The 11,372-nt window shown below is 52.4% G+C and overlaps 1 protein-coding gene across 1 annotated transcript in view; it reads left to right on the forward strand.

Annotated features, from left to right (window-relative positions):
• Nucleotides 1–11,372, forward strand: part of GRIK3 (glutamate receptor, ionotropic, kainate 3) — a 101,443-nt gene that overhangs the window by 41,032 nt on the left and 49,039 nt on the right. Inside the window, exons 7-8 of the mRNA XM_008589238.1 lie at nucleotides 2,323–2,430; nucleotides 6,001–6,114. Coding sequence (XP_008587460.1) covers nucleotides 2,323–2,430; nucleotides 6,001–6,114 — 222 coding nt within the window. The remainder of the gene's footprint in view (nucleotides 1–2,322; nucleotides 2,431–6,000; nucleotides 6,115–11,372) is intronic.

Below are 11,372 nucleotides of genomic sequence, written 5' to 3' on the forward strand. Positions count from 1 at the left end.
TGCCTGTGAAGTCATAAACAGCGGTTTCCACTTGCTCTGATGCATCTTTTTATCTCTGTCCCAACCCCTTGGTCCCAGCTCCTTGGGCTCCATGTAAACTCTCTCCGCTGCACCTTGGGCGCCGTGACCCCAGGCCTTTCAACTCTGCTACTGCAGCAGCAAGAGAATCTGCCCTGCCCCACTGGTATTTGGAACCTGCTTATCTCAGTCCCTCTCTGAGCCTCAGTGTCTGCATCTGTAAACCGGGAGGCAGGATCACAGTGAGCACTCAGTGAGCTCATGCAGAGAAGGGTACTAGCCCTCTGGGATCAGCTCTCTACTGGGGCCTTGGGCCTTGGCCCAAGTGACCACCCCTCCCTCCCCAGCCAAGGGCCAGCCCTAATGCAAGGGAGCTCCATGGGTGAAAGCAACAAAGGAGTAATAATAATCTATTTCACTTAATCGTGATTGTCTATGCAGGCATTGTGCTAAGCACTTTATACACATTTTCTAATACCTGTGAAGTAGTCACTTTTCCTTTCCTAAAGATCAAAGAGGTTAAAGCACTTGTGCAAAGCCTACGTTCTAACCACATCTATTTTCCAGCCTCCCAGGCACCTCCAAGGCGCTGCTTCTCTGCCTGAATTAGTATGCCCATTTGCCCATCTACCCATCTATCCTGAAGACTTTGCAGTACCTTAGAGCTGCCAAGTGCTTAGTTTGGGATGGATCTGTGAACCCATGAACATGTAGGTTGAATTGTGAGTGTATGCATGGGTCCCCAGGAAGGAGCTGGGGAGCCTTTCTCGGAATCTGCAAAGGAGCATGGCCCCAGTGTGAGTAGGGACCCAATGTGGCAAAGCAAGGCTTGGAGCCAGGCTTCCCATATTCAGCCGTCCTGCTGCCTCCTCTCTGGACGGCCCCTGCCTCCCCCACCCTTGCTCCAGCCCAGGCTGGGTGTGCGAGCTCCCAGGTTTTCTCCCATCCTCTGGCCTCCAGCCCACCTTTGTTCCTAAGGACTCCAGGATGTGTGGGGTGTGTTCTCCCAGACACAGGAAGTTTGGGTGTTTAACTGCTACTGACTACCATCCTAAGTCCATGCCGGAGGAAGAGGAGGGAAACAGGTCCAGACTGAGGGGTGGGGGGGCCCGGGACCCCTAGTTCGATTTGCCTCTACCTCTTATTCACTGTGTGAGCCCCACTGACTCCCAGCCTCCACCAGGCTTGCTTCCCCTTCTGTTGAATAGGGATTATGATCCTCACCTGGCCTGCCTCCCAGGGCTGCTGCTGCAGAGGTTCTATGACATGAACAGTGTGAACGTCGTGGAGTTAATGCTCTGGGCCACAGGAAAGACACTATCTAGAATGGAGTCAGCAAACTTTCCCTGTAAATAGGGGCTGATAGAAAATAGGCTTTGCGAGCCAGGCAGTGTAAAAGCGACTGAAGACAATACGTAAACACAAGGGCATGTCTGTGAGCTGATAAACTGTTCACAAAAATAGACAGGGGCCACTTAGGCCCATCAGCCATAGTCTGCCAACCCCTGATCTAGAAGATGGAGCTTTCTACAGTTTAGATCTGCCCAAACCTCTACCTGCTTCTGTCTGTGTTAATGATATTAATGACAACAAAAAATAACAAAACCCACCATTTATTCAGGGCTCATGTTGTGCCTGGCACTGTTCTCAGTATTTTACACGATTTATCTCATTTCATCCTCGTAGTATTTTGGTAAGATGGATAGTATTATTAGTTCCATTTTATAGATAAGAAAACTGAGGCAACGGTGAGATGAAATTCTTAGGGTCACACTGCTAATCATGGTTGAACCCAGCGTTCTGACCTCAGCGTTTTTAACAACAACATGCATGGCGCTGAGGCTGGGGGCATGGAGGTGACCTCGGTCTCCCCCGTCTCTCTGGGGCCTACTCCAAGTGTCTGACTTCATAGCCAGGGCCAGCTTAGCCCTTTGGCTTTTCTGCCTCCTGGCGGGTCTCTCCTGCCCCAGCTCTGCCCGCCTGCCTCTCTGCCCCTCTCCAGGGATCTGACACGGGCTCCCCCTTCCCATGGCTTCGAGGCGGGGGCTCATTTGAGCGCATCCGAGATCGATGTTGTACACGAGAAGGTGCAAATGTAAGGCTGGCTAAAGAGCATAATAGAATTTATGGAAATCGCTGGCTCGCACTGCAGCCCGAGCAATGATGGAGGTGATTATTAATTAATCATGGTCTTGGGGGAGCAGTATCAGTGCAAGGAGTAATTAAAATGAAGCATTGTACAGTTGTACCGAATGATGATTTATGAGCCTGAGGAATTGCCTCTCTGCCCTCTCCCCTTCTCAGGCTCAATGGGAAGGATTAACTGGACGGATTGTTTTCAACAAAACAAGTGGCTTGCGGACAGATTTTGATCTGGACATCATCAGCCTGAAGGAGGATGGCCTGGAGAAGGTGCGTAGCTCAGGAGAGGGGGTCAGGCAGAGGGGCAGGGCCTCCGTAACCCCCCACGGCAGGCCCCAGAGAGGCCCAGAGGCAGGGGCAGGACCCAGTCCAGCTGCCCCCTCAGGGCTCAATGTGATCCAGCATGGCTTGTGCCTCTGTGGGTCCACCAGAGGATACGAAGGCCTGGTCAGACTGGGGGGTGCAGAAGCCAGTGTCCTAGCTACGGTGAACACCTGCAACTTCACTCTGAGCAACGCCGTCGGAGATGCTTTGCCTGGGAAACATAATAGAAGGCTTGTGGGGAGAACAGGCTGTCTCTAAGTCCCTGCAGGGCTGTCATGAGTAGGACAGACACATCCTTGGGTAAACCACCTTTCTAACCACCCAGGTGTGCCTGCCTGGCGAGTAGGGAGCTCACTGGCACTGGAGGCATTTAGGCAAAGACAGAGCAATTGCTTGTCTGGGAGACTGGAGGTGATTCTTACCTTTGGAAAAAGGTTGAAGTACATGGATTCTGACCTCTTCCACTTCAGGCTTCTAAGGCCTCTATGACTCCAGAGAGTTTGGACGAGGAAAGTGGGCCCTTTCCAAGGCTGGGGCTGGGGCCTTCCATCTGACTAACATGGAAATGTTTTAATGAGGCCAGTCTGACCCCTGGGAACCTTCAGCATATTCTGTCAAAGTCAGGCTTCTAGGCTAAGGAAGGGGATTTAACACGCACCCCTGATTCTCAGCATCCTCTGGGACCTAGGGCCAGGGGGACTCAGCCACACCTGCCCCACTGTAAGCTGGTCCCTGAGAGCCACAAGAGTACCTCTCCATCCTTGCAAGGTGAGTTCTGTAAAGTGCAGGGAGCAGAGGCCAAGAGAGTGGAGGGGCCACTTCCCATGCCTCTGGGCCTTCAGGAGTCTGGTTCCTCTCCTCCCCAGCACTGCCCTGGTTCAGACTTCTTACATGGTTATTGTAACATCCTGCCCTGGTTTCCCCACCTCCACTCTTGAACCCTCCAGCCAACCCGAGGGTACACACAGATGAGGCTTCCCCAAACACAGCTCTATCCTGCTCTGAAACTGCCTCAAGTCATTAAGCTTCAGCCCCTCCCCTAGGCCTTTGAGGCTCTCCAAGAAATGCCTCAAACCAGTCTCTGCTGGCCTAGTTTCCAATGCTCCCTGAAACATGCCCCACGGTTCAGTCACACGCCCTGCCTTCTGTACCTCCAGGCCTTTGCCACACTGTGACCCTGGCTTATAGGATGTGGCTTCTGTCCCTCGGACACAGACCTGGCTCTGCCTGGCTCACAGTGCAGGCCTCATTGCCCTTTGTGGCCCTGATGAGTGCGTTCACTGCTGAGTTTCCCACTGACTCATGGAGGCCACTGTGCAGGGAGGGGTTGGCTGGAGAAACCCCTCATTCCTCTGCAACTATTCCATGCCACATATAGCATCAGTTCCTTAAGGACAGGGGCTGTGGCCTCCACTCCTAAGCTCATGGAGGCCATTTGGTTCAACCCCATACAAACTATATGAGTTCTCATCAAGCGATCTTCCAGTTTCTATTTAAGCCCCTGCGGTGATGGAGAATGCCCTTCCTCCTCTAGCAGGACTGCAGTGAATACAGCATTCACTCAGGTTGCTGCTGCATTTTGGCTCTCTCAGCTGTTTATCTCTGGGGATACCCTGAAATCCTAGGGATGGCAATTAGATGGCACACATGCCACCACTTCCCACTCCCAAGCCCATGGCAGGCGTCAGTAATTGATCATTGGAGCCCTCTTTCCATCTGAGCCCACCTGCAGCATCCTTCTCCCAACAGCCTTCCAGGCAGCTGATACAAATTGACCACAGCTAATACTCAAGAAAAACTCTTTCTCTTATTCCTGGACAAAAGTTGGCCTGCAGAGGCACCCACCAGAGGCTCCTAGTCACAGCCTCCCAGGTTGTGAGCAGACAGCCTCCGCAGGTGACTTTTCTCACATCCTCAGTCCTGACTGTCCTCACATCCCCAGGGCACTGGTATCTAGCAGGGCGTGCAGTCAGAGCTCAGCATACGCTTGCTGGGGTGAGGGTCCTGCTGCTCATGCAGCCTCTGGACAGATGTCTGTTGAGCACCTCCTGCACCCGGAGGCTATGCTAGGCACCCTCGTGCTGAGCTTGGCTCTGAGCTCGGCCCACTTTAGAGAAGAGCCTCTTCTGTGCTGTGCACCTGTCTCCTCTCCTTGGGGCTCTGGGTAGTCTACGTAGGCAGAGATCCTGCCCTGAGAGGTTGCTGAGCCCCCAAACACAGCCATTCTGCCTCCCATATTATCACTTCTGTTTGCTAAGCCGGGTCATAGCTGATCCAGCCAGCTCCAGCCGGTGGCTTTGGGAGGATTAAGGCAGAATTACCCAAGCGTAATTACATGTCTCCCTGCTATCTGCTTTGCACAGCTCTCTGAATGGGGTGTTTGCATTTGGCCTCTCTGTTTAATTGATTAAGTTTCCAGAGTACCCCCAACTGGGCCAAGGACAGAGTGGGCATGCTGATGCCTTCCTTGAGAGAAAGGAGCTGAGCTGACCAGAGCTGGGCAAAGTTAGATCAAAAAGGACCTTCAAGCAGCCCAGGGCTTTAGGACAATTTGTAAACGTGACCTTTCCTTTCCTCCATCCAGCCTCAGACCTGATATCAATAAGGATGCTGTGGGGGGAGAGATGATGCCACATTGGCCAGGTTATCTGCCAACTTTAGAAGTAAAACCACAAGGCAAACTGCCTTGCAACCCAGTGGCATCCAAGGCCCCCAGGGAGGTTCATCCCCCTCACTTTTACTGCCAGCCCTGAAACTGCCATAAAGACCAGCCTCTACCCCAGCCTGCCTTCCTGGACATGACACATCTCATGGTCATTTACTCGGTGCACAAATGTTTAGTGAACAGCTCCCTTGTTTCAGGCCCATCCTGGGCTTTGAAAGGTACTGGTGCCAGGGAGCTGGCACTGGGGCAGAGAACAGCTGGGTGGACAGGGTCTTCCCCAGGAGATGTCCCCAGGCAGGACCCAGCCCTGACCTAGGACCCCTGGTTTCTTCAACCCTTGCCCACTTGGCATCTGCTCAGCCCCAGGCTGCCTTCCCCTGGGATCCCTGGGGCCGGGAGCTGGCACTGGCGCAGAGAACAGCTGGGTGGACAGGGTCTTCCCCAGGAGATGTCCCCAGGCAGGACCCAGCCCTGACCTAGGACCCCTGGTTTCCCCAACCCTTGCCCACTTGGCATCTGCTCAGCCCCAGGCTGCCTTCCCCTGGGATCCCTGGGGCTGCCTTTGCATTGTCTCTCTCCCTCTGTGCTTTCCCTTTCAGCTGTGATGGGCTTGCTAGCAAGGGGAGGTGGCAGAATTCAGGAGATTTAACACATTGCACTGGGGGCCTCCCGGGGGTGGGGTATGGAGGGAAGGCAGCAGGGATATCTTTAGAACAGTTAGCTCAAGTCACATTAGCAGTGATGATGATTCTCATGACGAATGAGAATGAGATGATGGTCTGGTCGATGTGGAGAAAGGATGGGTAGACTGAGGACTCGGAACCCTGTTTTCTGTCTGTCTGTCCATCCAGGTTGGGGTTTGGAGTCCTGCCGATGGGCTCAATATCACAGAGGTTGCCAAAGGCCGAGGCCCCAATGTCACCGACTCTCTGACAAACAGGTCACTCGTCGTCACCACAGTGCTGGTAAGAGCTGCAGCCCCTGCAGGAAGGACTGTCTGACTGGGGGGTGGGGGCAGGGAATTGGCCATCTTGGCTGGAGAGAGAGACCCCCATCCCCGCCACCTGTCACAGCCGGGGTACCTCTTATGAGGCTGCTGGGAGGCCAGAAGATGGTGGCAAGGGGGCTGCAGGAAAGTGGAAACATCTAGGGTCACTCAGAAACTCGTAGAGAGCAGGAGGAACACAGCAACTCTGCTCACGGATGCAGGTGGAAGACCCCGCACTCTGCATCGTACCCCCACCCACACTCTGCCCCGATGTCTTGTAGGATCCAGGCTGGAGGTGAAAGTAAGAGGGCCACTCTTGTTGCAACAGGACTTAGGGAAAGGCGCCTCCCCACAATTCACCCCAGCTGAGCTGGGTGCTGTGGCCATGCCCAGAGTGCCCAGTGGGTGCTGGGAGCCTATATTCCTGCCACACTCTACAGTATCCTGCCACACTGCCCAGTGGCTGCCAGGCACGGCCACCCAAATGGACTTGCATCCCATCTTCCCTCCACTCCCCAGGACCAAACAGTGCCCTCCTTCTCCTGACCCATTTCAGCCCAAGAAAGGACTCTTGGGCTCTCCCAGGTTCTCAGCACCTCGGAGCTCAGGGGGACAGGAGGACAGACCCAGGCTGCTGGCCCCTTTTTACTAACCAGTGTTGCTCCCACTCCACATGCTCCAGTCCCTCCTGGAAGGCTTCATGGTGTCCAAAGGCTCAGGACAGACCCCCTCAGAGACACAGCCCTGCTCTTGGGGACCCAAGCCGGGCCATCTCGGGGGAAGGCAGCCCAGTCACAGCGTAGTTCATTCTGAATGAAGACTGGTCCTAGTCAGCTTCTTGTCATAATAAAGCAAGTGTGTTTGTAAGGACCACGTGCTGAGGTTATTCCAAAAGGGAGCTCATCCCACTTTGGGTGAAGTAAGGCTGCAACAGAATAGAACCTGGAGCAGATGGTCTCATGCCCTGGGCCCCTTCCACGTGCTGGAACAGCGTTGCTCCACCTGCTCCCCCACCACAGGCAGCTCAGCCAGGCCCTAGCAGGTGGTCCTGTGCCACCCCCTCTGGTGTGACTCTTCATGTTTGTGCTCAGTGGCTGGGTGGTGGATGCCAAGGAACAGGAAGGGATGTTGTATTTGTCAGTTTTCTGTCATTTTACAACAGAACACCTGAAACTGGGTGATTTATAAAGAAAAAGAATTTATTTCTTGTGGTTTCATAGACTGGGAAGTCCAAGGTCAAGAGAGAACATCTGGTGGGAGCCTTCTTGGTGGAAATTCTCTGCAGAGTCCTGAGGCAGCACAGGGTATCACATGGCAAGTGTGGCAAGAGCATGTTAACGTGCTCACTTGCTGTCCTTATAAAGCCACCAGTGCCCCTCCTGTGATAACCCACCTGTCTAGTAACCTATTAATCCATTAATCCATGAATGGATTAATCCATTCCTGAGGACATAGCCCTCACCACCCAGTCACCTTCCAAAAGCCTCACCTCTCAACACTGCCACGTTGGGGATCAAGCTTCCACATGAGNCCTATTAATCCATTAATCCATGAATGGATTAATCCATTCCTGAGGACATAGCCCTCACCACCCAGTCACCTTCCAAAAGCCTCACCTCTCAACACTGCCACGTTGGGGATCAAGCTTCCACATGAGCTTTGGAGGGAACATAAATTCAGACCATAGCAGATGTAATAGTAACAAAGTCATTCTTCTAGGAATCCCAGCGAGTGGCAGACACCAGGGGTACTGTCCGCATCTAGAGAGGAGTTTTAGCTTGTGGGTCTCATCACCAGTCCCCAGGGTTATGATTATTAACAGGATCCACATTCAAGGTGACAGAGATCTCATGGTGCTGACAGACAAGCTGCTGACAGAGCCAGGAGGAGGGTCGGGGAGACCCCTACTCCCTCTTTGGGAAAAGACCCCCACTGGTATCTTCCTCACAATCACACATCCCGCCAGTTTTTATTGATCAACTTTGTGTTAACTAAACAAATATAAAAATCAGAGATTGCTAAAACCAGTAAGTCAAAAGATCTCAACAGGAACAGGAGAAAAACTGTAATGTAAAAATGTAAAAAATAAAAATAAATAAAATAAGCAAAGGGATTAGAGTGAAGACTGATGAGCAATTAAAGGAAGATTGATGTGGATAAAAATAGAAAAGATAAAAGGAGAGTTAACAGAGAACAAAATAAAAAGGCTAAAAGGGAAAATAATAAAGAGAAAATGAAGATAAGGAATGAGATGAAAAGGAACGATATTAAGAAAGATGAAAAATTAAATAATTTATAGCTCTGACTAGACAAGGTAAAAAATGTAAAACCAAAATGTCAAAAAGCAAAAGGATAAAAGTGTGACAAAGCTAAAATATAAAAGGGTAAAAATAAAATCATAAAAAGGTGGTAAAAGATTAAAAGCAGAGCTGCATAAAATGTGAGATATAAATAAAACACTTTTCACAAGGCAGGATTAGAAAAAGGTGAAACTCGTATGATTTAAGAGATTAGGTGAAGAGATGATTAAATGAGCTAAGGAGGTTCGGTCACAACACAATACTCTAAACAGAATGAAGCCAGCCACGGACAATTCACCAAAAGGACGCAAAATACAAGCACTCTGAAAGGCCCCAGGGTTAAATTTTACTTAAAGGCAGCAGCCTGATCTCAAGGGTGTAAAACCCTTCTGCACAGGCAGAATCTGGCAGATGCCCCATGATCTTGATCTGCGAGTGCTCACAGTTTCTTGCAAAGGTCCCTGTCCTGCTGTACTCACTTGGTCACCGGAGGTCCCACCCCCAGCTGGCTCCCAAGCACTCCAGAGGATAGGGCAGGAGAGAAGCCCCTCTTGGCTGTAGCCAGGACCACTGCCCCTTAGCTGCAAGCATCTGGACAGACATGAGCCCAGCAGCTCTTTGGGACATGCAGTGTGACCAGGACACAGGGGCGGAACTGTGTGATGGTTAAGAGCACAGACCTTTGGAGTCCTGGCTTTACCATAGGCTGCTGTACGGCCCTGAGAAATTGCTTACCTGCCCCATGCCTCACTTTCCACATCTGAAAAAGAGAGGTGATAATAATACCTTCTTGACAGAGTTGAGAGGATGAGAGACTGATAAATATAAATGGACAGAGTGAGTGCCAAGTGGTTGCTCAGTGGTTATTCATTGTTGTTGAGTACAAATCCAATCCCCAGGAAGCTCAGGTTTAACACAGCATGCAGAGTGAGTGTTCTAGAGAAAACCTCTGCCTCCGTCCACAGGCAGAGCACTGAACTTCACCAAAGACTGACCCTTGACCATGGAAACACAGGTGGTCTCTAGCACAGGGTGCATTATATTACGAACTTTGACTTCACATTGAAGGCCTTTCAGGCCAGCGGGCACTCCCTGGCTCACCACAGACCCCACCCCTCCCTATTGTCTACACTTGGCTGCTGCTTATAGTTTTGTTCCCTGACTGGCCCCTGGAGGCATTGGGATTTACGACCTCTGAGCCCCTCATAGCTCTAGTCTCCTACTGAGACAAAACTCCAGATCGACCACCACCTTATCCCTGCCTTGGCCACAGTCTGATCTCCTGGCCCTGACCGTGGACCCATTTCCTTACCCCTGACATGGCTACTGACTCACTTCAAGCAGATATCCCACTGCCTGTGGATGGGCCCACCAGCCATCTCAACCCCATCACGCAGTATCAGATACTCACATGGTCTGGGGGTGACCCATGATCCAGCCCTCTCCCTCCCAGCTGCCCAGAGATCACTGGAGGGTCAGCTCTGCTTCTCCCTATGGGGCAGTGAGAGAAGCCTAGTCTTTCCTAGAGGCAGAGGAATGGAGGGAATTACTTTAGAGCATCTCTGATGGAGATAGAAGGTGACACACAGCTTTACATGGGCTTCCCAGAAACTCTGTGTTGAGCTGAAAGTGCTTGGAGTCTCCTGAGAGAGGGATGCCCACTCCCATGCAAGGACTGGCCTAGGGACACCTAAAACCTAGAGCTGCTCCAGGGAATGTTTCCAAAAGGCTCAGCACTGTCTGCATGTCCTGGAGCCCTGCGGGATGTTCTCAGACTTGGGCTGTCTGGGGCAGCAGCACCCATGGTGGAGAGTGGCCCAGCCTGGCCCAGCCCCAGCAGTTTCAACTGAAAACCCAGCCCCCAAGCCTGGCAGCCTGAATCACGGCCAGCACTTTCTGCTGAGAGCACAGGCCCCTGCCTGTCTGGGAGGGTGTTGTCAGGGCAACCGTGCCTTGAGTGACAAGCAGGTACCAAGGTTCCAGTACAGGAACATCAAATTGCTTTGCCCACAGAGAACAGGGCCTGGATCTGAGACCCCTGGTGAGAGGGGTTTCTCTTCCTCTTTCTTTTCCCTGGAATCTGGAGGTGGCAGAAAGAAGCAGTTCTGTGTGGGCTGCCCCGAAACCCACCTATCCTCCCCTATCCTGAGCCCTGGGGCTAGTTGCTAAGAGTGCCTTGCACTGGACAGACAGATGGACAGAGCCCTGACACTACCTTTCTGGCCTCTCAGAGCCACAGGCCAAATCAGCAGCAGCAGGAGCCTGGAAGCCTGCCCTCCCCCGCCCCTCCCTGCTCGGCCCCAGCCTCTGTTCTGGTTCCGCTCTTCCATGAACTCATGAAAAATTCATCTGCCCAAACCTCAGCTCACACACCGAGAAAACACAACCGACTCACTCCTGGGGGCCCTGCTTTTGAAGGTTCAGGGTTCTTTTGGCTGCTGATGTGAGCAGCAGCAGCGTGCCTATGGGTATGCATGTGGGTGTGGGACAGGCTACACAGGGGTGTCTGGATACTCACGGATGGGTGTATTTGTGCTGTGTGCACATCGTGACCCACATAGACTCGGCTGCCAGGCAAGGCGGACCCTCAGCACCCAGCAGCAGGAGAGGGGAAAGCCAAGGCCAGAGTGTGGCTGGAACGAGCTTCCCAGGTGGGGGACCATTCTAGGCCCCTCCTGGTGGGAGGGCAGGACTCCTGATACTCTGTCCTGGTTCTAACTGGTAGAAACCAAGGCAAACATCCAGGGTTCTTGGCCTCCATGTCTGAGCAGGGCTAGGCAGACAGAACATCTGAGAATGTGGTGTATTTGTGCCAGTGGTATCATGTGTACACGTGCATGCATGTGTGGCTGTGAATCGATATTGTCAGAAGCGGGCATGGGAACGCAGGTGTTAGGTAACTAACCCCTGGATCCTTCCCCACTTAGGGATAAAC

The sequence above is a fragment of the Galeopterus variegatus genome, unplaced genomic scaffold (genome assembly GCF_000696425.1).
Source record: "Galeopterus variegatus unplaced genomic scaffold, G_variegatus-3.0.2 Scaffold5322, whole genome shotgun sequence".
Classification (NCBI taxonomy): domain Eukaryota; kingdom Metazoa; phylum Chordata; class Mammalia; order Dermoptera; family Cynocephalidae; genus Galeopterus; species Galeopterus variegatus.